Source organism: Tenrec ecaudatus, chromosome 6 (assembly GCF_050624435.1).
Source record: "Tenrec ecaudatus isolate mTenEca1 chromosome 6, mTenEca1.hap1, whole genome shotgun sequence".
Lineage (NCBI taxonomy): Eukaryota > Metazoa > Chordata > Mammalia > Afrosoricida > Tenrecidae > Tenrec > Tenrec ecaudatus.
This window is the reverse complement of record NC_134535.1, coordinates 298,703-322,836: the sequence shown is the minus strand read 5'-3', so window position 1 is coordinate 322,836 and position 24,134 is coordinate 298,703. Positions and strand designations below refer to the sequence as shown.

At 49.1% G+C, this 24,134-nt stretch overlaps 1 protein-coding gene across 5 annotated transcripts; it reads right to left on the bottom strand.

Moving 5' to 3' along the window:
- Positions 1-501: 501 nt before the first annotated feature.
- On the bottom strand, positions 502-22,826 carry RABL2B (RAB, member of RAS oncogene family like 2B). Of its 5 annotated transcripts, none has more exons than XM_075553422.1 (9): positions 22,746-22,826; positions 21,504-21,642; positions 11,028-11,057; positions 10,258-10,337; positions 9,199-9,278; positions 1,928-2,039; positions 1,638-1,735; positions 1,326-1,409; positions 502-1,241 (listed from the first exon to the last, which is right to left on the bottom strand). In XM_075553422.1, the coding sequence occupies exons 2-9, from the start codon at positions 21,608-21,610 to the stop codon at positions 1,173-1,175; spliced, it is 660 nt and encodes a 219-aa protein (XP_075409537.1). In that variant the 5' UTR covers positions 21,611-21,642; positions 22,746-22,826; the 3' UTR covers positions 502-1,172. The 5 variants fall into 5 exon arrangements, with proteins under 5 accessions (XP_075409537.1, XP_075409534.1, XP_075409536.1 ...); XM_075553419.1 differs by lacking the exon at positions 22,746-22,826 and adding an exon at positions 22,177-22,685 and having other exon boundaries at positions 1,638-1,732; XM_075553421.1 differs by lacking the exon at positions 22,746-22,826 and adding an exon at positions 22,261-22,671.
- Positions 22,827-24,134: the final 1,308 nt, after the last annotated feature.

The following is a 24,134-nucleotide window of genomic DNA, read 5'->3' as shown; positions in this document are numbered from 1 at the left end:
AACTGGGAAGCAAAGACTGCAAAGAAAGCAGAGCTGCCCACTTCCCCAGAAAATTGTCCTTGGTAAAATGGAAGCTTTGGGGGCTCCTCCCCACACAGCCTCCAGCAAAGACCACACTTCCTTAGCTCCCTCCCACCTGAGTGTCTCAGTAACCCTTTGCCAGGTGCTTCCTCTAGAACCTAATCTAAAATCATTAGGTGAACCCAGCAGCCATCTCCATCAAATGGTCCATTTGGCCGGTGGTGTTGAGAGCAGACACCACCCAGAGCACAGGGACCCCAGAGAAATCCCTTACACAGAAATGTCATTCTCAGTCAGTGTCACGAGCTGTTGTTTAGCTCCCAAGCTTAGACCCTTGTTAAATCAATACTGAACTCCACCTAAATGACCTCAGCCACACCCCTGTGGCAGTGGCCTCGTTACTCGGGGTGGCGAGTGGCCAGCTTCCCTCCCTGCCCATGGTAGTTCCCTCCTGAAGGTCCACACAGCATGGTGATGGAATCCAACTTTTATTGTACAAAAGCGGGCATACAGATCAATAAATAATGACCACACACACGGGGAGTGCGACTGTTGTACAAACATTCCTGTGAATCCGGAAGAAAGGGCAGGCAGGCACTCTGCGGTGGCCCCGCAGAGGCCCGGTCCACCCACACGAGACCTGGGGCATGAAGGCAGGCCCCAGCTGACAGGGACAGGAAGTAGGCTGCTCTTGGGGCAATTTCTTCAGCCCGGAGAGGGTGTGTATTGGTGTGCTGCTGGCTATGACCAATCTCCACCATCACTAAAAATGGTAGGTTCTCATGCTCTGCCTCCCTGCCTGCGGAGCAGAGCTGCACAAGGAGCCTGAGACAAAGCGGTGAGTGGACAGCTCTCTGCTCAGAAGGTCACAGGGTAGTGGGAGGTCTGGTGCCTCCCAGGCCCTGTGAGGTGGGCTAGGGCTGGGGTGGGGGTTGGGGAGTCACACTTTTTGTAGATAAGCAAGGCAGGCAGGGGAGGCTGGCTTAGTGACACCTGGCCATGCCCCCTCTCCAACTCCTCTGCCTGTTGCAGGCCCTTGCACCTGCCCAGGGGTTTGCTGGTGCCAGTCCCAGCCCTGTCCCAGCAGTGGGAGGGAGGCAAGGTGCTACATGTGAGGGCCGTCCTGCCCCGTCGCCTCTGGGTCGCTGGGCTCAGGACCGGGAAGTGCTCTGCAGACCCTGGCTGGGCACATTCTCCTCCTCCTGCTCCAGCTCGAAGTTCTATGGGGAAGAGTGCAGGTGAGGCCGGGTCTGGCCACACGAGTCACAAAGTTAGGGGCCCGCCCTCAGTGCCCCTCACCCCACCTCCAGTTCCTGCAAAACCTCGTCCATGAAGTCCCGCGAGTTCTGTTTGTAGGACACAGCCAATCGAATCGCATCGTTGAAGAGCTGGGGTAGGCAGGGGACAGGAGAGGGTGACATGGCAGTGGCTGGGTGTGACCCGGCCTCCCTGCTACCCCTTCCACCCTCCAACATCATCCCCACTCAACCCTCTGCACCTCTCAAACCATCCTCTCCTTCCTGTCTCCACTGCCTTCCTCTTCCTCTGCCCCTCCTCTCCAAGGTTGCCTGACCACCTCACCAGCTCCCACCCCCAGACACCCTGCAGCCTCTTACCTTCACCACATTGGTCCCGTCGGCAGCTGAGACAAAGTACAGGGGTAGGGAGAGCTTCCTGGCAAAATTGAAGCTTTTCTGGGTGACCTTGATATCTGCTGCAGAGACGTGGGAGGACATGGCTTATCTTAAGGGAAAGGGGAGGCTGTGGAGAGGCAGGGGCTAGGAAACTGGAGCACTCCAGTAAGGGGCCTTTGTGGACAAAGGCAGGCCATCTCTTGGGAAAGGGGAGGCTGTCAAAGGCACACCACCCATGAGTGGAGGGCTATATCGGGGTTCTGAGTGCCTACCATCAATCTTGTTGGCCACTACAATGCAGGGGATCTCGGGTCTGAAGGTCCGAAGCTCCGTGTACCAGGTGCTCAGGTTCTTGTAGGTGACTTTCCTCTGCACATCGAACACCTGCAGGGAGGAGAGGCAGGGCTCAGCGTCTCGTGTCCCTGCACGCCACCTGTGAACTGGCAGGCTGGGGTGGCCTGGCCCCCGCTGGACAATGCAACCCCGGCCAGAGGCTGTGCTGCCTGAAGCCAAAGATGCAAAGGTGACTCTTTCAGATCCTTTGTCCTCTTTTTATTCGCCATAAGCACCTGCTTTAACCAGCGTCTATTGTACAAAATAGCCTGCTTTCCACCATCCATCCGTGAGTCTCTGTGACTGTGGTGGTCAACATGTTGTTGTAACGCTGGAAGCTAGGACACCAGCACTTCAAAAACCAACAGGGTAACTCACGGTGGATGGGAGCTACCAGAGCTTTCAGACTGAGACGGACTACCGAGAAAGGCCTGGTGGTCTACTTCTAAAAATTAGTCAATGAAAACCTTGTGGATCCCAATAGAACGTTGACTTGTCTTATTTGGGCACATCATCGTGAGGCTAGAGAGGCCCTTGATGAGGTGGACTGGCACCAGAGCCACAGGAATGAACCTGAACATGGTGGCAACAGCACAGAGGACACTTTGTTCTGTTGTATACAGGATCTTGTGCGTCAGTTGAACTTGATGGCAGTGATCACAAGCCTAAATTGTAATCATCTTGTTCTAATCCTGGTCTCCCAGCACCATGGTAAACAGAGAAAACTGAAATTGTCAAGGACTTCATTGGGCTTGAATCCACAATCAATGCTCATGAAAGCAGAAATCAAGAAATCAAAGGACACATTGGCACTGGGAAGATTTGCTGCACAGACCTTTTTAAGTGTTGAAGAGAAAGGATGTCACTTTGAGGATGACCTTGGACATGGTATTTTCAATTGCCACATAGGCTTGTGGAAGTTGAACAGTGACTAAGGAGGACTGAAGAAGAATCAATCCATTTGAATTTGGTGTTGTGATGAACAATGAAAGAATCACCGGCAGCTAAAAAGAAGAAACCAATCTGGCGTGAAAGAAGTATAGCCTGGTGGTCGTTAAAGGTAAAGATACCAAGCCCAGATCTGCATGACCCTAAGAAGACATGGGCTACTGCTACAGGGACCTGCCCACCCAGCCTTGGGAGCTGCCCTTAGAGGTGGTGTGTCAGGGCAGGGTCTCCAGAGAAGCAAAACCAGTGATGCATGTGCCATATACAGAAAGATTTTGATCAAGAAATGGCTTACACCGTGTAGACATAGGTCATTCCAGTCTACTTCAAGTCAGGCTTCTCCTAACTCATGGAAGCTGAGTAACAGATAGCAGCATGATGAAGCAGAGGCAGCAGGGGGTACAGGCTGGTGGGTACAGAGGTCTGAAGTTAGCCGAACGAATTCACTGTAGATAGTCATATCCTGGAATCGGCAGGTGACACAGTCAGAGGTCATGGAACTAGACACAAGATCCAGCTTTGGTAGAAGGTGAAGGGCCAAAGAGGATTTGACTCTGCTGGGTCTCTCTCTCATTAAAAAAAAAAAAAAGCTGAATGACGAGGATAACGAATGTATAAGGTGCTTTACTCAATTGATGTATGTATCGATTGTGATAAGAGTTGTATGAGCCCCAATAAAAATTTATTTAAAAAAAGCTCATGAAACCAAGGAGGTGTCATCAGGTTGTGGCACAATCGATAGCTTGAGCTCCACCCCTACCCTTACCCATCAGTAAGTCTCCTTGGCATAATCCCTAACCATCACAGATGGTGAGTGGCCCAGAAGGTCACCATCAGCCTGATGGAACACATGCCCCTTCTTGGGACCACTGAAGTCTAGGCCCAGTGTCAGTGAGGGCCCATGCCATCCTGGAAATGTGAGGGTTCCTTGTGAAGTGTGCTTACAAGGAAACCCGCCCACACAGGCCACTTTATCATGCCCTCTTCTGTCCAGTTCTGGGGTCCCTTCATAGTGGTAGATTCTCCAAGCCTCTTCTCCTTGGGTGTGAGCCTAGGGTGCTCACAACTCCAGGACTGACACCCCTGAGCTTCAGGGAAGGTCTCCCTTGGGAGGAGGAGAGCAGTCCCGTCCGGTTCCCACTGTGGCTTCCACAGAGGCGTCTCATCCCCGCACCTAGACCGAACCACATGTGAGCCGACCTGAACTGTCTCGGTGGGATGTCAGCGCTCGTAGCTCTGAGCATGCCTGGCAGAGTGCACTGCTGGGAGAGAGTGACTGGTAATTGAGGAACAGCCTGAGCAAATAGCCCTGTGACTTCCAGAACAGGCACAGATGGCCACACTAAGGGAATCTGGCTATTGTATGCTGCTCTCGGAGTGGTTCTGAGAAGGTGCCAATTAGCCTCCTGAAAGGCACCCAGTCCCACAAGGCGTCCCCCAGTCTGCGTAGAGCAGAAAGACTCCTGACTCAAGCTTCCGACGCACATAAAAATGCTACCTCACGCCAAGTACCTGAAGGGGGCACCTGGTGCTGAGCCAGGAAGAAGCTCCACCTGCTGGCTGCTGCGGGAGGGGGCTGAAGTTCAGAGAACCTTTACTATCAGCACCTGGAAGTGTTCTCGGAGTGGAAGCGAGTCAGGCTCCAGAGGCACTGACTGAGGCCCAGGCCAACTTGTTGACGTTCTTTGGAAGCCTCCATGTGTCTTTCTTGGCAACAGTTTTCTCCTGGGTCAAGGAGGTTCTCAGTAGAAGAACCCCAGACTCAAAGAACATGCTCTTTGAAGCTCCCAGCTCTTTCTTCTTGGTAGTGGTGAGCTCCTTCTCTGTTTCTATCTTTTCAAAGACAAAAGTGACTCAAGCAAGGTGTGATTTGAGTAAGGTGGTGCAACTCAAGGGGTGTCTCAGCCTCATAAAGGTTTTGTAACATATACAATGGAGGGTGTTACATATTATTGGGACTCCTGAACTAGCCAAATGGGTCAATTTGGGAGCAGGGTCGAAATTCAACCTATAACATCCCTCCCTCTGTTGTTGTTAGGTGTCACTGACATAGCAACCATGTACTTATATAACAAAACACTGGCTGGTCAGCGTCAGCCTCATAATGGTGATGTGGGAACCCATTGTGTAGCCACGGTGTCAATCCACCTGGTCGAAGGTCTTTTTCCTTCAGTAGCCCTCCACTTTGCCAAGCATACAGTCTTTCCTCATAACATGTTCAAAGTCCATGAGACAAAGTCTCGCCATCCTTGCTTACAAGGAGCATTCTGGCTGTACCTTTTCCAGGACAGATTTGTTTGTTCCTCTGACAGTTCATGAAATTTTCAGTAGTCTTCACCAGTATCATAATTTAAATGCATCAATTCTTTGGTCTTATTCAACGTCCAACTTTCACATGCTTGTGGCGACTGAAAATATCATTGCTTGAGTCAAGTACACCTTGGTCCTCAGGGTCCCCTTGTTCAACACTTTAAAGAGATTTTGTGCAGATTTGCCCAATACTACAAGTCATTCGCTTTCTAGGCTTCTGCTTCTATGAGCATTGACTATGGGTCTAAGAAAGATAAAAACTTTGACAACTTCAATGTTTTCTCCTATTGGTCCAGTTGTGAGAATTGTGGTTTTCTTTATACTGAGTTGCAATCCATACTGAAGGCTGACCTCCTTGATCTTCATCAGCAAGCAAGATGATGTCATCTGCATATTGGAGGTGGTTGATAGCCTTCCTTCAGTCCTGATGCCGTGTTCTTCTTAATATTGTCCAGCTGCTCAGTTCAGCATAGACTGAATAGATGTGGTGAAATGATACAATCCTCTTCCAGTTTCTTGGCCAGGTGGCTCTTTCCTAAATTTCCTGGCGCAGGTGAATGAGTCCCTCCAGTGCTTTCAGTGGTACTCTGTCAATTCCAGTAGCCCTGTTGGTCACCAATATCTTCAATGCCACTTCTCCCTTCAGTATCACTGGTTCCTGATCATGCGCTACCTCTTGAACTGTGGAATGTGGGCGAGTGCTTTTTCTTTGAAACATTGACTATTCGATTTTCTTTTGATGCTTCCTGCATTGTTCAATATTTTGCACTTATAATCTTTTAATATTGCGACTCAGGGACTGAATTTCTTTTCAGTTTTGTCTGCTTGAGATGTGCTAAGCATAATCTTCCTTTTTGTGTCTTTGCACATCTTATAATATTTTTGGTCTTCTCGAGTTGCCCTTTGAAATTTTCTGTTCAGCTATTTGACATCGTTTCTTCCATTGTTTTAGCTACTCTATCTTCAAGAGCAAGTGTTCAAGTCTCTTCTGACATTCATTTTGATATTTTATTTCTTGCTTTTTTAATGGCCTTTTGCTTTTTTCATGTATGATGTTCTTGATGTCATCCCACAGCTCATCAGGCCTTCTGCCATTAGTACTCAATGAGTCAAATCTATTATTTTTTTTGTCTTATATTTATTTTGGCCTTTTATATATGTGAAAATTAAAATAGCAGTTCTTTGTAAATGAAGGTTTTTTTTTTCTTTTCCCCTTTTTATTTTGTTGTTATATATTCTTTTTTTGTTTGTTTTTTTAATCGTTTTATTAGGGGCTCATACAACTCTTATCACAATCCATACATACATCAATTGTGTACAGCACATTTGTACATTCGTTGCCCTCATCATTCTCAAAATATTTGCTCTCCACCTAAGCTCCTGACATCAGTTCCTCATTTTTCCCCTCCCTCCCCGCTCCCCACTCCCTCATGAACCCTTGATAATTCATAAATTATTATTTTGTCAAATCTTGCCCTGCCTGACATCTCCCTTTACCCACTTCTCTGTTGTCCGCCCTCCAGGGAGGAGGTCACATGTAGATCCTTGTAATCGGTTCCCCCTTTCCAACCCACCCTCCCTCCACCCTCCCAGTATCGCCACTCAAACCACTGGTCCTGAAGGGATCATCTGCCCTGGATTCCATGCGTTTCCAGTTTCTATCTATACCAGTGTACATCCTCTGGTCTAGCCAGATTTGCAAGATAGAATTGGGATCATGACAGTGGGGGAGGAGGAAGCATTTAGGAACTAGAGGAAAGTTGTATGTTTCATCGTTGCTACATTGCACCCTGACTGGCTCGTCTCCTCCCCGAGACCCTTCTGTAAGGGGATATCCAGTGGCCTACAAATGGACTTTGGGTCTCCACTCCACACACACCCCAACCCCGCCATTCACTAGAGTCAAATCTATTCTTAAGATATTCTTGAAATTCCAGTGGAATAGACTCAAGGTCATATTTTGGCTCTCATGGAATTGCTTTTAATTTCTTCAGCTTCAATCTAAGGTACTTATGAGCAATTGGTGGTCTGTTCCAGTCAGCCTCTGGTCTTGTTTTGGTTACTGATGTTGAGATTTTACACTCTCTTCTCACAGACGCAGTCTGAGACCTTATGAGCAGTGACTCTGCCTTCCAGACTGTGGGTGTTGTTTATACTTCTGGTATCTGAGTGGAAATCCTGTGGTGTTGGGCTTCAGTGTTGCCTTACAGACCCACTGCATAGCAAGTCTGCTTATTCAGGTTTAGGTGGCCCCTATCCTCCTACCTTATGTGACGATCCAATCCCCCCAGTCTCACAGGTCCTTCTCTTTCATCCCTTGGGCATAACAGCCCTGCCCCCTCTACTCTAGACGGCGGTCCACTCGCCTGGCATATCTTAACAGCAGTCCAGAACTCTGGAGGTGAGTTCGTGAAGATCTAAGTCCTGAAGCCTAGGAGACTGTGGCCAAAGTAGCTCTGTTTCCTATGCTCCTTCCAACAGTTCTTATCTGAGCTGCCCACAAAATGGTCCCTTTCTTTTTGTGGGGGGCAGCACCTCAAAGAGGTGGCTCTTTTGACTGTTTGCTGCCTGTGGAATCCCATGGGACAGACAGCATCCTTCCATTTTGTTCTTCCTCTGTCTCCTCCAGGATAACGGATGGCTTTCTGCTGCGGTACTTGGTCAGATCCATCAGCCACAGGAGAATTTTCCAAATATTTACGTTTTGTTTCCATTTTGCACAGTTCATTTAAGTCCAACACCTTTGTCTCATACTCTGCTGTCAGCAGTGAGGAGCAATGCCACAGCCACTGTGGAAGTTTGCTTATAAGTCTCATTAGCCAGACACCCCACCTCATCACTGACACGGTCTACCTTCCACCAAACATCTGAACACCGGCAGAGAGGTTACTTCACACTACATAAAAAATAAACCCTTCCTCCATCATTAAACCACATGTTCATAATTTTCTTTAAACGCCTTACCAGAACTGTAATTATGCCAACAGCCTCTTCAAAGCAATCTAGGCTTTTAATATGAGGCACCTTAAAACATCCAGTCTTTGCCCATTACCCAATTCAACAAGCATCTCCACATTTTAAGTATCTGTTAGAGCGGCATTCTATCTATACTTCTGTTACCAAACTCTGTCTTCGTTATTTAGGGCTGTCACAACAGAAACACCACAAGTGGATGGCTGTCACACAGAGACATCTGTTTTTCTCACAGTTTAGAAAGTAGGGAACCAGAATTCAGCGTGCTAACCCTAAGAGAAGGCTTTTTCTCTCCGCTAGTTCCTGGGAGGTCCTTGTCTCTTGTTAGTACGTGTGGGTCTGGTGTTCCTTAAAGCTCCATGCGTCTTGGTTAACCGTCCCTTGACGCTTGGTGGTTCTCGGGGCAGAGGCTGTGGGTGCAGAGGGTGCACTCTGCTCCCAGTTCTTCTTTTTTGGTAGCTGTGAGTCCTTCCATTTCTGCTGGCTTCTATCTCTGATCTCTCTTGTAAGACGAAAGATGTGACTCAAGCCAAGAAGTGACTTAAGATGGCAAAACTCAAGATGCACTCCACCCTAATCCTGACTCATAGATATTTTAGGATATGCAACACATAAAATGGAAAACAGTTACATTGTACCACACAAAATGGCAGGGAATTACATCAGGTCACAAAAATGGGATAATTACAAACTAATGGGAATCATGTTCTAGCCAAGTTGACACATCTTTCTGGGAGACCCAATTCAATCCACCACACCAGAGCTGTGAGGTGGGTCTCAGCATGTGCCCACCTGTATGAAAGCCCTTATCTTGGCCACCTGCTAGAATGTATTTCTCCTGCGGTTCTGCACTGGGCAACCCAGGGAAGGTCAGAGGGCAAAAGCTTCACCCAGGAGCTCTGGGGAATACTTGTGGTTTGAACATGCCCCAGAGGCCAAACCCTACCGCCCCAGCTCCCAACCTCATGTGCCTTTGTACCATGATGCAGGCGTGGGCCTTGTGGTAGTAGGAGGCATGCATGCTCTGGAACCGCTCCTGGCCTGCCGTGTCCCAAAAATCTGCAAGAGAGACACAGCTGTGACTGCCCAGAGAATGACCCATCACGGGGAACTTACACAGCAACATTGGTCGGATGTGTGTGGGGAAGGCCAGAGGCATGGCAATATGGTGTCTCTGCCTGTGGGGCCAGGGGCAAGAGAGCTTCTAAATGCACATTCTTCTGCATGTGTGCCCATGTGCATCTGTGTGTGCCTATGTAGACCTGTCAATACCAGAGGAGTGTGTATATGCAACTGTGTGTACCTGTGCAGGCTCATCAATGCCGGGGATGGAGAGTGTGTGTGCACATGTGTTCTGGTGCAGACCCGTCAATGCAGGGGGAGTGTATGTGTACACAGACCGGTCCGTGCATTGGGAGGGCATGTGTATATGTGTGTGCACAGACCCGTCAATGGTAGGGGAGTACACTGTGGACCTGCCCATTTCTTCTGTTCCATCAAGTTCTGCTTCAGAGATCTTAGAGTTTTGACTTTGGAGTGCACAGACATTTAGTCTCCTCACTGGGTTCACACAGAGACAGTCACAAGCACACACAGATGCACAGTGGATGCACATGAGAAGCTGTGTGCACAGGTATGTGCATCTGTGTACAAGAGGACTTTCACTTGCCACTGTCTTTCACTTCCATTTTTCCATGACCTTCTGAAGGCCCGTGTGTGTATGTGTGTGTGTGTGTGTGTGCACGTGCGCACGCACGGGAAAGGACACACTGGCTATTTCCTTACGTCAGTTGAATCTGAACCCCAAGCCTTGAGACAGTTGCTTCCCTGAAGCTCTGTGCTTATCTTCCCTCTGACCTCTGATTTCTGTCCCCCAGGCCCCACACACACTGTCTCCACCCCTACCCCCAGGTCTTCGAGCCCACCCTACCACCCCCGACCCCTTCCCCGGGCTCTCCTTTTCTCCTGTGGTCCTCTCCTATCCTCCCTCCTCTTTTATGCCCACCTCTCAGCCCACCTTTCCCGGGGGGCTGCTCACCCACAAGGATAGTCTTGCCATCGACTGTGGCTGTGTGCTTGTACAGGGTTAGGGCGTACGTGGAGAGCTGCTGGGGCTGGCTGCAGGCAGGTCAAGGAGCCAGACACACAGGGTGGAGAGAAAGGCCCTAAATGAGTACACTGTATGCATGACCCTGGAACTGAGGGAGTGCTGTGGCCAGGTGCTCTGGGGGCCACTCCCCAGCGGAAGCTCTGCATAGGGTATCAGGGAAGGGCCATGGAGGGGCCCAGGTGTCAGGTCCAAGTAAAAACCGGGTGTGGAATTTTCCAGAGACACTCTCATGAATCCTATCTTGGATCTGGAAAGATGCATGGGAACCACATCTCCGAGAAAAGCCCTATGCCCTGCTGTCTACAGACCCTGGGTGGGGCAGAGCAGGGTCCTTCCCTAGGGCTCAGAGGCCAACCTGAGGGAAGGAGGAGCTGACACTGTCTGAGAGGCCGGAGCCTGGAGGTTGGTGAAGACTCCTGTGAAAGAGGCAGGTCTCAGCCTTCGAGATCAGGAAACAGAGACTCAGAGAGACTAAGTGACTTGTCCAAGGTCAGGGGGCTCCTGGGGGTGGTGGGGGAAGGGTGGCCCTGGGTCCCGCCTGTGACACTGGTCAGGCCGGCCCTTCGAGCCCTAATCTGCACACACGTGCCCCTAAGCACACACTCTTGCACTTCTCACTCGTTTTTATGGGAGGGACAGTTGGGGGTGGCCCTGGGGACAGGAAGGCTCCAGGAACAGTGCCACATCTTGAAGGATACAATCCATCCATGAGGAATCGCTCCATGAGTCTGCAAGAGGGAAGGGGAGTGATCAGGCAGTGCCCCTCTGAGGGTCCAGTGCCCCCTGCCCACACCTGGCGCCGCCACAGAGACCTCAACCACACCTCAGCTCATCACCTGCTTGGGTGGGGCTACTGGGAGCCAGCACCCAATCACTACTGAAGAAGCACAGGCTTCTGGCCCTGGGCTAGGCTGCCTGTCTGCACCACACATCCCACACTGGACTGGTATGAAGCCTCACATCCAGTCCCTGACTGGTACTCTACAGCTGGCACAGTGCTCTCTCACCTCCTTTGGGTCACTGTGTGGCCATCACTCCCCCTCACCCTGTCCCATCCTCTCAGCCCCCCTGGCTGTAGGTCCTATGGGGAGCACTCTGCTTGGCATGGCTTGGCTCCGAGCACCTGCAGCCACACGTGGCTCCATCAGTATTTGAACACAGGGAACAGATCTGCTATAACCCTGGATCCAATGGGAATTTATACTCTTCTCTGCCCACAAAACCACTGCCCCGCAACTGGACAAACAGTCCCCTTGTCCCAAACACAACCTCACAATCACATCCTCTGACTCCACAAAATTATGCTGCAAATGAAAAGCACAATCACATTTCCTCCTGCCCCGATTTTCAAACAGCACAACAATCAGATAATCACACCCACTCCCAGATAACTGCCAGTTAGGAGACAGCGAAAGGAGATGAGACGTCTTCTGGGTAGGATATTGTTCAAGTCATTCAGCACTTCTGGTTCCGGGAAAATGGAGGAGACATCCTTTTCTATCTTTCCTGCCTGAGGACAACTGAAAGCCTGGGCATTAAGTATAAGCAGATGTAAGAAGCCTCTGCAAATGGAGGAGGCTGACCAGAAAGGTTCTGAGGGCCTGAGGGCAGCATGGCTGTGATCTTGCACAGGGAGTAAGAAGCTGACTCCCGATGGGAATGGCAGCCATTGAGAGGCTGTGAGCCACATCCCACAGCAAACAGAGCCCCCTTCCCCCAGTCCAGGAACAATGGCTGAATGGGGAGCCTGCGTCCTTCCAACCTGGTGAGGCAGGTGCCACAGGTGCCTCTAGTAGGGAGCCAGAACTGCCCCTTGTGTGCTGTTGATGAGAGCCCTTCCGCCTGGTGTCCAAGGGAGATAGGCTTCTATCTTGTGCAATTGTGTCCTCCAGAGAGATGCGTCTACCATGCCTGTGAACAGGGTGCTTCTGGGGTAATGAGTTTACACTGGCACAAGGTGGGCCCTAATCCAGTTTGGTGGGTAAAGAGGAGATGAGACATGGTGTGACGCTGCCATGGAACAGCTGCGTCCCAGAGCCCGCTTGTAGTACCAGACTGCAACCACCCCAAGAAAGTGACCAGTGGCAACACCTGTCTCTTCCCTGCTGGAGTGGCATCACAGGAAGCTCTTGAAAACAGGAGGTTTAAAGAAGACTGGAGCCTCCACACACAATGCTTGAAACATATTCCCATTTTAACAGAACCAGGACAATTCGAAGCTGGCTGAAAACGCAATCAAGGGATGAGGACATGGAGCCGGGACAGACGCCAGAAGCATGTGGCCATGCTTCAGAAGCAGCCTGATGGGCGATTAAGGCTGCTGAGGACAAGGGGGCGTAAACAAGATGCAGTGAAGAATCCCAAGGCAATTTTAGGACTTCAGATACAAGCCAAAGGAAAGCCTTGCCAAGTGGGGTCAGAACAAGGTGCAGGAGGCAGAGAAGCATCATTGCACTCAGGACTGAAATGCCCAACATGTGCAACAGTCACAATGCCACCCTAGGATGCACCGGCCACCCACACAAGTTGGGTGACATTTGTGAAGCAGAGGGAAAAAAAAGCTGGGCTGGAAAAATACTGGAAGAAATCATGTGGCTGACACAAAACCATGGCCAAAGACATAAACAGAGAGAGCCAGAGGTAAACCCCGAACCATCCCAGCAAAGGAAAACACCCTGAATCAGGTGGTTGATCACAAGAAAGCAATGTCACCCGATTCTCAAGAACAAAGAATGGCCAGGACTCATCACTGCATGAAGAAACTCGGAGAAGCTGCCTCCAGCAGATCTGTTTCGACTCTTTGAAGAGAGAAAGTGATAAAAGCAGAAATTTTGGATTTCACATCAATAAGGAAAAAAGGAGGAGGTAAGGAAAAAGAAATGCAAGCATAATAAACTTTATTCTCCTCCTTAGTTTTAAATTGTGTTTGCTGAAGCAAACATTATAATGCTGACTGATGGGACTCTCAATGTTTATAGAGAAACATTAAGCAGGGAGGGTGGGAGGATGCTGGAAAGGGGGGGGCAGTGGTGGTGGTGGGAACGATGACATAGTCTACAGTCATCCCAGTGGTAAAGGCCACCCCCCTGCTGGGAAAGTGGTACCTATGTGAGGCAGTAAGGCACATGGCTAACTGCCGGACTGCTCACCAAAGATCGTTGGTTCAGACCTGCTCAGACGTGCCTCAGAGGCAAGCCCGGCAATCTGTTGCTGAGAAACCAAATGGGTCATGCCACGTGCATATTCGGGGTCCCCATGAGTAGATATTGACTCAACAGCAGCAACTCAGTAACCTTACGGAAGTTCATTTTTAAAGTAATTAACCGGGGGTGGGTGGACGGGGGCAGCCCACCTGCAACAAACACTATAGATGAATCATAATGGAGGTCCAAAATCGTTCAAGTAACCCCCCTAGGAAAGGCCAAAAAAAAAACCCCAAAAAACTTCAACAGAAAGCCAAACATGGAATGGCAGGTTTAAGCCCTAATAAATCATTAATTACACATTGAAAGTGTTCAAAAACACCATATAAAAGACAAGGGTGAGAATAACATATATATTTTTAAAACCAACCAACTATATGCTGACCACAAAAACCTCACTGCAAGAGAAAGAGGACGGTTATTTAAAAAGATGGGAAAAGGCCATGCGCACAATGAAAATAAAAGCCAGAGTGGGTACATTACTATCAGGTAAAGTGACTTCAAATTAAGAAAATTACCAGAATCAAGAGTGGGACGTGACATAGTGATAAAAGAGCTACCCCACCAAAACATTTATGCAAACCCATCCCACCCCAAAAGATCCCGCTCCACAAAACCAAAGCTGTAAAATAATCGGAAGCAAACAGGTGGATTGGAAAGAAGAAGCAAACAAATCGAGAGTGGCAGCTGGAGACTCCACAGCAACTCTCACGATAACTGACAAGAAGCAGACCGAAGTCCAACAGGGACAGAGATGGCAGCGTCAGCGACAAAGAGGATCAGCCAGGCAGTTTTAGACAGCTCTGCCCAGCAACAGTACAGTACGTGTTCTTTCCAAATGCCTTCAGAACACAGTCCAAGATGGCGCACATCAAAAGAAAACCAAGTGGGGCCACAGAGCAGAGCGTAGTAGTCTGTGACCATCATGGAATGAAACAGGCCATCAGCAGGAAAAGGTAACAGGACAATTTCCAAACATTTGGGAATGAAACAACACACCTCTTCTGAACAATGTGCCAGTAAGGAACTCTCAAGGGGAAAAAAACTAAACTGAACCAAAATGAAAATATAACTCAGCAAAGAATGTCAAATTAGGTCACTCGGGACAAAGGAAATGCACAGCATTGAATGCATATAGTCGAAAAAGAGAGAGAGCCTCAGAGCCATACTGTGAGCTCCTACGCTCAAGTATTTCAGCAAAGTATGACGAAACCCGAATGCAGGTAAAAGGGAAGAAACAGTAAAGAACAGAAATCAAATACGTTGGAAATTTAAAAAACAGAAGCAATGAAACAAAAAGAAAACCTAAAAGCAATTGCTTTAAAAGAGCAACCAAATGGTCCCAGCTTCAGCCAAGCTGACAGAGGAGAAGAGCACAAACCACCATTGTCAAGAATGAAACGGGGTGTCACAACAGATCCTACAGACATCAAAAGGATGTAGGGATGAGCACACATGAAGGCACTTCAGAAAGCTCATGGAAAAATGGAATTAGAAGACAATGGAGTTTTCCTATATTTTGATGTTCCTTTGAACATTTGACAACAAACATGAAATGGACTGTTTCCTTGAAAAGCTCCAACTATCTCAACTCACCCATTGTCAGAAAAGGTCATCTGAACGTCCCTGTACTTACTCATCATAGTGACCCTATATGGGCAGAGAAGAACTGCCCCTGAAAGTTTCTAAGACTGCACCTTTTTAAAAGAAAAAAAAACCCGCACATCTTATTGGGGTTCGTATCACCAACTCTTATCAATCCATGTGTCAAGTACATTTGTTGCCATCATTTTCAAAACATTTTCTTTCTACTTGAGCCCTTGGTATCAGCTTCTCATTTTCCCCCTTCCTCCCTGAAGACTATAACTCTTTATAGGTGTAGAAAGCCTTGTCCTTCTCCTGTGGAGTGGATGCTGGTTTCGAACTGCTCACCTTGCGGTCAGCAGCCCAACTGATAACCACTATACCATCAGGATGTTATGAGTAATAACTCAATAGCAGTGAGTCTGGCTTTTTAAAAAATCAACAATTAAGGACAATTCCTAACTAAAAGACTCCTCAAAAAGAAATCCCCAAGCACACATGCTCTCATGAAAGAATTCTACTAAACATTAAATAATTAAAAATCAATTTTATAAAGTCTCCTAAAAACACAAGAGGAACTTCCCAAGCATTATGAAGCCAGTGTACCCTCAAAAAACTGATACAGCCCTGAAAGCCCTCGCTCATCTATGCCAAAAAACTTGGAAGACAGCTACCTTGCCACTGAAACAGAAAGGATCCATATTTGTGCCCATTCCAAAGAAAGGTGACCTAACAATGTGAAAATTACTGAACAATAGAATTAATATCACATGCAAGTAAAATTATGCTGAAGATCACCCCACAATAATTGCAGCAATACATTGACAGGGAGCTGCTACAGAAATGCAAGCCAGATTCAGAAGAGGATGTGGAACAAAGGAAATGCTGACATCATATGGATCTTGGCTGATAGCAAAAAATATCAGAATCACATTTTATTAATTCTGCGAAGGCATTTGACCGCACAGATCAAGACAAAGTATGCATAATATTGCTAGAACACTTCACTGAAGTCATGCGAAACCTAACACAGACTAAAAGGCAGTCATTCTAATAGAGCAAGGGGGATATTACAGGGGTTAAAATCAAGAAAGATGTGTATCTTGGTTGTATATATTCATCCTAATCATTAATCACTGTATGATGAGCAAATAATCTGTGATGGTGGGTTCTATGAAGAAGACGGGCCATCAGGATTGGAGGAAGACTTACTAACAACCTTGGGATGCAGATGCGCAACCCCACTTACTGAAAGTGGTATGGACATGAAGCACTCACTGATGAAGATTACAACTCAGGCTAAAGGAAACAGAAATCCTCACAACTGGACCAACAGACAGCATCATGATGGAGGGAGAAAAGATGGCAGTGGTCAACGGTTTCCTTTTACTTAGATCCAGAGTTAATGCTCATGGGAATAGCAGTCGAGAAATCAAATGACTCGTGGTGTAATAAGAAAAAGAAAAAAAAAAGAAATCAAGTGATTCATTGCCTTTGTGCTGCTGCACAAGAGCTCCCTAAAGTATTAAAGATGGTGAAGGGGCACCTGACCTAAACCAAGGTATTTTCAATCACCTATATGGACACGAAAACTGGACGGCGAATAAGGAGCACTGTAGAAAATTTGATGCATTTGAATGACGGAGCTGACAAAGAGTATTGAAAGTGTCATGAATTTACAAACGAAGAAACAGATCACGCTTGGAACAAGTACATCCAGAATAATCCGTAGAAGCAGGGCCAGCAAAACTTTGCCTCGAGTACTTTGGACATGTTGTCAAGAGAGATCAATTCCTGGAAAAGTACATAAATGGAGATGTGGTCCAAGGGAAAAACCGAAGGATCTCAGTGAGGTGGATAGACAGCAGCTAAAGCAATCAGCTCAAAGATAACATCTGGGAGGCGGGCGCAGGACCAGGCTGTACTTCATTCTGCTGAACATGAAGTCGCCGAGTCAGAACTGACTTGACAGCACCTAACAAGTGTAACACCACAACTGGGCAAAGAGAGTAGAAAAAGAGAAAAACGACAGACTCTCATCTCACAGATGCATAAATCCCTTCTTTCATAAATGCATGGCAGGACTCCTGAGTGAGGCCATGAAGTCCGGGACCTTTTTGGGAAGTTTCTGATTAAATCTCTTCACTTGTGGGTCTGTTGAGATGTGTTATTTTTTTCTTGAGTTAATAAGATTGTGTGCTTCTGGGAATTAGTCTGTTTCCTCTAAGTGTATAAGCTGTCTTTCAGCACATTTTTAATGCAGTTTTTGTGGTAGAATTAGGTGCCCCGGCTGGTATTCAGAATGGCTTATACTCGAGTATATACGGTAATTGGTTGCAGTCGAACTGTTCACAGTATTCTCTTATGATCCTGTTTAGTTCTGTTGTGTTAGAGTCAACTGATATTTGACAAAGCTACAAGAGCAAGTCAGTGGAGAAAGACAGCCTTTTGCTTGTCAACAAATGGGGCTGGGATGATGGACGTCCATCTGAAAGCAAAAACCAACGCTATGGCCATCGAGTTGGTTCCAACTCATGGTGACCCTACTCAAGGTTTCCTCCTGAGGAGTAGCTGGTGGGTTTGAGCCACTGACTTTTTACTTGGTAGTTAGCAGAACAGAACCCCTTTTGAAATCCATAAACTGAATAACTGCGCTTTAACCACACCCCTCAGGGATATGGGCACCACTCCCTCAGAACACTCTAGATTGTACTCAGGCCTTGTCCGCCCAGCACGGCAGCAGGTGTCTCTGTGCACAGCAGAGAGACACTCACTCAAGGGAGGTGAGACCCTAAAGAACAAGTCAGGCATCATATAAAAGTGCAAATCCATCCACATCTGACTGCACTTGAAGAGGTTTCCAGGAAAAAAAGGCCAAACGTGGGCCCAGAGAAATCTAGAAGAAAGGTATGGAGAGGCAGCAAGGCAGCCCTAGAGACCAGGTTCTGGGTACTTGCCCTCCAGCCTGGATCAACCCCCAGAAGTGGCCTTCCCCAGGGGAAATTGGCACAGAATTCCCAAGACCCAGTGAATGGCAGGCGCATCTTCCCGCATACACCACGATGCTTCCACTATGAGGCTCTGTCTCTTGGGGCATAAGTTTGCCTGAGATCCTGCCAAGAGCTGGGGATTGGCCAGTTTTCTAAATGCTGTGGATGTGGGACCAAGATTGCCATGATCTCCGAAGGTCTGCTATGACAGATAGTTTTGTCAACTTGAAGATGTATAAAAGTTTAGGGGCAGAATCCAACTTGTCCATCAGGTCACAGTCTGAAGTTGTCTCCTTGAGAGTGTGGCCTCATAAGGAGGACCCTAGGACTCCCACCCCCACCCCCTTCTCTCCCTTTTCCCTCTTCCTACTTGCTAGAAACGTTCAGTGGTACTGGAGCCTTGCTGTGTTTCCACCAACTTTGGAGCCACATGACTGCACCCACCAGCCTGTGATCTTCCTGCATGCTGCATCACTGCAATGTGCTGCGTGACTAGTATTGGAATTATGGACTTGAGTTAGACAGGGCTGGAATGCTTTCTTGATATAAAACTTTTTTATACATATAGGAGTGTCACTGGATTTGTTTCTCTAGTCAACTTAGCCTCACACACCTGCCAACTACTTAAGAGTCTTCTTTTTTGGTTGTTTCAAGTGAGACTTATGAGACGCGTTGGGCATGGCAGGTCACTGAAGCATGACATCACCAATAAGTCCACCGGCTGTCAAAGTAACCATCTGTTCTCCACCCACATGGCACTCCCTGTTCTCTCTGTTGTTTTTAAACAAGATCCACCTTCACTTTTAATTGCAGGCACGCTGTTGAGGACAGTCAAAGCAACTGTAAAACTCTCCACTAGAGTTTCAGGGGGAGAGAGAGGGGAAATGTGAATTAAGAAAGACACAAAGCTCAGTAAAGCAGCCCTAGGTAATCATGTACAGCTATCAGAACAGGTCAGTAAATACCTGGAGCACCTGGAAGATGAGGCACACAGACACCTGCCTGGTCAGTGTTATATGGCTAGCATCCTGTAAGGACAGAAAGGCATACCGGCCTCCACACACCTTAATTTTGGGAAACTAACAAATGCCATTTCACAGATTCTCCCCTAACAGCTATGTTGCCTTAAAGTGAGCACATGATTGCTTCTGCCTCCCTGTAGATCTCCTCCCGTGGAGGCACCCATCCCTTCTCTTGCCTTCCCCCAGTGCAGGTAGTAGGTTTCCTCACCTGTGCGTTCAGGGACTTTACTGTGGTTACCACCCACCTTGTGATGTATGTAACTCCTGAATATGCATGACTAATGGCTACATATAAAAGCCCCCAAAACAATAAAGACGCTTTCTCCTCCGGTCCTCTCCTCCAGTCTTCTTTCCCTCCTCTACTTCCTTCCCTCCCCCACTCCGTCTCCCTCCTCTCTCCTGCCCTTTTCTCTTCTCCACGTGAACCACCAAGAAGGGTTATGGTGAGCATGCTACCATGAAATGTGTCGGACTCCTTAATTTTACTCTGATATTTCTCTTATTCTCTATGACTTTACTATAATCTTTAATATTTACAGCCGTACAATTGCACCAACCATACCCATGACTATTTGTTATGGGCTGGCTATCCTGACATGTAACAGGTAAGGATGGGATTGTACCCAGGAGAGAAGCTGTCAGCACTGTAGAACGGCCTGAACTCTCCAGACAGGGAGCCACTCCTGTGCATACAGGCAGATGTCAGTTCAAAGGATAAATAAATCATTTCTACCCACGGGTGTCAGCCTCAGTGAAAGGCTGTGGTGAAACCAAACTTCCTATGACAGCTCTTGTACCCGTTTCTCCAGAACTCCCACCAGAAGATTGGGTGAGACCATGCAGATACTGTATAGAGCATGCTAACTCAGGGGCTGGTCAGATTTACCATTCCCCTGGCTAGAAAAATGAGACATCTCAGAAGCAAGAAGAGAAACAAGAGCCATCAGCAGAGATCTCTGCCTAAAGTGGAGGAAGCAGCAGAGGCTGTGCCACATTGAAACCAGAGACCAAGAGACACTGATATAGAGAATCAAGTGAGCTTCCTGGCCCATGGAACAAGGCTGAGAGGCTGAGGATCAGTAGACGGGGCTGCTGGCTGAGAAGAGGTGTTGCTCTGGGCTGTTTTATGACCCTGACTTGTGGTACCTTGCTAATTTCTCTAAGAGACTCCCATAATCATAGTATCTGTGAGTTCGGTGTGACCCCTGCAATGGGTTATAGAACTCAGCAGGGAAACCGTGTGCCAGGGGAGTGGCGCCCAAGTGACTTTACTTAATGGAGTTGGCTAAGGAGCTTTCCTGAATGCAATGTCTATGGAATGTTTACCACTTGCCACACTGCTCAGAGGCAAACAGGATTGGTGTACACGTAACCTGGAAGGTCAAGAGAACGCTGAATCTTCCGTTTACCTTGAGTAATCAAAAGGCTAGGTCCTGCTATCTGCTTGGTCAACAGTGGCATCCCCGAGACTGATCTAGGGCTTAGAGAACTTCACTGTTCTGTCTGCTTATATGTGGTCCACACGGGCTTGCTGTAGTTATCCTGAAACCTGAGTTCACATAAGACACCGCCCCCAAGGTATGAATTCCAAAGTAAAAAGTACATATTCAAATTTCAAGCAGGACACTATCAAGGCAGTCTTCTCGCTGGCCTCACCTTTTAATAAGGCCTCTTTCCCTCTTTAACTTGGAGTTAGCAAACTCGCTCTGCTGCCCACGTAAAGGGTAACAGACAGACCGCTAGGGTCGGCTCGGGTATGAAGGAGGGCAGGTGGAGGCATGCCTGGCCATGGGCTGGTGTAGAGATGGAGTGTCCTCCTCCTGGTGAAGCCAGAGGAGGCCAGATATGACCTCACACTGTTTTCCACCCTCCAAGGAAACATCTTCACCTGGGTTCACTCTGTGCAGGCCTAGCAGCTCCACTGCTCAAAAACAACCACCAGGCTGCTTCAGGAGCCTCCAGGGTGAGCCATCACACCTGCAGCCAAGTCTCATGAATAAACGCTCCCACCTCCAGCCCATGACTCTCTCCAACACAGAGAGCTACTGGTGTGAATGCCTGGACGCCACCTGTGAGATCTGCTCTCTGCCTGGCCTTTCTTCCTTACCCCTCCTCCACAGCTACATGCACACAAATTTGCTCAAAAACTCACCCCCCCACACACATAAAGCCTTGATTAATAGCCACTCACACATACAAAGACTGGTTTAATAGTCCCCACAAACTTATTCAATAGCCTCCCCCATACTTGCTCAATTGCCCCCCACATATATATGGACTTGCTCAATAGCCTCCCTACACACACACACACACACACACACACACACACACACACACACACACATTTGCTCTATAGTTTCCCCCCCCCCACCTACTTGGACTTGCCCACAGCACTGTCCCCCAGGCAGATGATCTTCACATTTTCATCAGCGTCATATTTCTCTTGGTCCAGTTCACAGGGTTTGGCCTTGTCCCCTGCCATCAGCTCCTGCTGATGGAGAGGGGACTCGGGTGCTGTTTGGGAAGATCAAGAAGTGGCTGCTGTTAGAGAAGTATGCTTCCCCGTGCCTGAGTGAGGCTGCAGCACCCTGCATCTGCCATGCCACTGGCCAGTGTGAGGCAACTACCATCATACTTCTAGAGACCCTATATACGTCTTTAGACAGGCTCATCTTTCTCCCTCAGTGCGGCTGGGGGGGTTGATCCGCTGACCCTGTAGGGTGCGGCCCAATTCTTGCCCCACGGTGTCTAGGAAAGCGCAGTGCTCAGGCGATGAGTAGCGCACAGTCCACCACACGGCAGCTACCTTCTGGCCTGCCTTCCCTTTCCACGGGGGGCCCTCGGCCCTCTCCCTGCGGTCATCCCAAGCACAGGGTCCGCACAGCTCCTGGCTGCAGGTGCCGCCCACACCAGAGCCCCCGCTGACATCACGACCCTCAGTGCCGACCAGCCCGGGAGCAGCAGGCTGCCACACTCCTGCCCCAAACGCTGCTGCCTCGCTGCCCAGCAGCCCCAAGCTCGGCCCGTCGCCGGCAGCTTCTTGCTCACAAGAGGTCATGGAGCTGGTGGAGGGAGCTCAGGGCCGCCTGCTCGTCGCCCCCTCGGATCCTGCCGCCGCTCTCCTTTACCCACCCGGGCTTACGCAGTACCACACTCCGCTTCCGGATCGTCTCGCGTCCTCTCAGCTGCTACGCAACCGCGCAAGGACCCCGCGGAGGGCTGCCCGAGCGAAAGCCTGAAGGACCCTGGTGGGGATGGCTAGTGCGGTGCCTGACGGAGGACCCCGAGGAGTCGGGCGCAGCTCCGCCACCCTGGGCGGTGGGAGTCGAGAGTCAGCTGGGCTTTGGTGGTTCGCAGAAGTAATATCGAGCCGGCAACAGAAGCCTACGTTCCGTAGCCCCCGTCACGCGGAGGGGCTCAGAGACCCCGCCCGACCCCTGGGAATCTGTGAGCCCCCAGTCCTATGGCTGAGGCACTCCTGGTTCCCCCATCACAGCCTCCTCTGACTGGGCTGCCAAGCTAAAGTTCCCGAGCGCCTGTGCGGAGCTCCCCCGCTGGGCTTTCACATCCCCGCCCCGAGCCAAGAACCCGGATCTCCCTCCTCTTCGGCTGCCCACCAGGTTCTGTGTATTGGTTCCTGTCCGCCGCTAGGTCTCAGTTTCCTCGTTGTGCAGGGGTGACTAGACACTGAACTGTTTAAGGCGTGCGCAGTGGGGTCTCTGACCAGGGCTCCCAGGGCAGGGGTGGCTGCGGGATGGTTGTGAGGTTTCTAACCTTCTCTGCTGGCAGAGACAGGTGGGCACCTCCGGAGTAGCCAGGCCAGTCTCCACCGTTGCGCGCGCCCCAATACAGACCCCGCGTTTCTGCGCCCTGCTATGATTTCTGGCCCCCACATTTCCATGGCTTGAAGGCTGTTTACATTACTATCATGGTTTGCTTTAATTGACTGCCCTTTTTTCTTAATTGGTTTCTGGAAGGTCCAGGAGTTGGCCAGGTCTGAGGGAGGGTGACTGGTCCCTGGGAAGGTGTAGCCTGACCAGGGACTGCCCCAGACCTCGGGTCCTCCAGGGCCTGAGTCTTGTTGAACAGCTCAGTTCTCTGATGGTTGTTCTTCTCTGACATCCAGCCAGAGTGCGGCCTGGGCAGAGAGCTGTGGGGGATGGAGTGTAGGGGGGACGGGGGCGGGACGGGCTTGTGCTTGGCCCCAACTGGCCTTTGGTTTCTTATGGACAGGGGCCCTCTCAGGGGCTCCTTCTACCTTGGCAGAAACCTGTTCCACCGGATAACTAATGAATGCTACTTAGGACACTCACTGGGTTGGGGTGGGGTATAGGTGAGAAGGAGCCTTCTGGAACCTAATACAGTTTAAGGCTTGGGGTTGGGGCAAAGGTTAGGATTTCGGCTGAGATTGGGGTTAGAGTTAGAAAATGAGCAGGAGTAAGGTTTAAGGGTAGGGTTAGGGTCATGTTTTAGGACTTAAGGTTAAGAGCTTAAGATTGTGTCCAAGGTCAGGGGGTAGGGGCCAAGGTGAGGGCTAGAGGCTTGGGCTAGGTTTAGAGTCAAGTTCAGAGGAAGGGTCAGGAGTTTAGGGTTTCATTTTAGTGTTTAGTGTTGAGTCTGTGACTATGCCCACAGCCCGAGTTGAGGCTAGGACTGGGGTCAGAATCAGGGCAGTATTGTTAGGTGCCATCAGGTCGGTTCCAACTCATAGCAACCATGTGTACAACAGAATGAAACACTGCCCAGTCCTGACCCATCCTCATAATTGCTGGCTTGAGCCCATTGTTGCAGCCAATCCTTTTCGAGTGTCCTCCTTTTACATTACTCTCCACTTTACCAAGTATGATGTCCTCCAGGGGCTGGTTTCTCCTGACAACATGACCAAGTGAGGCAAAATCCTTCTTCCCTTGCCTCTAGGGAACATTCTGGCTGAACTTCTTCCAAGACAAGATCTGTTTGTTCTTTAGCAGGTCATGGTACATTCAACATTCTTCAACTTCACAGTG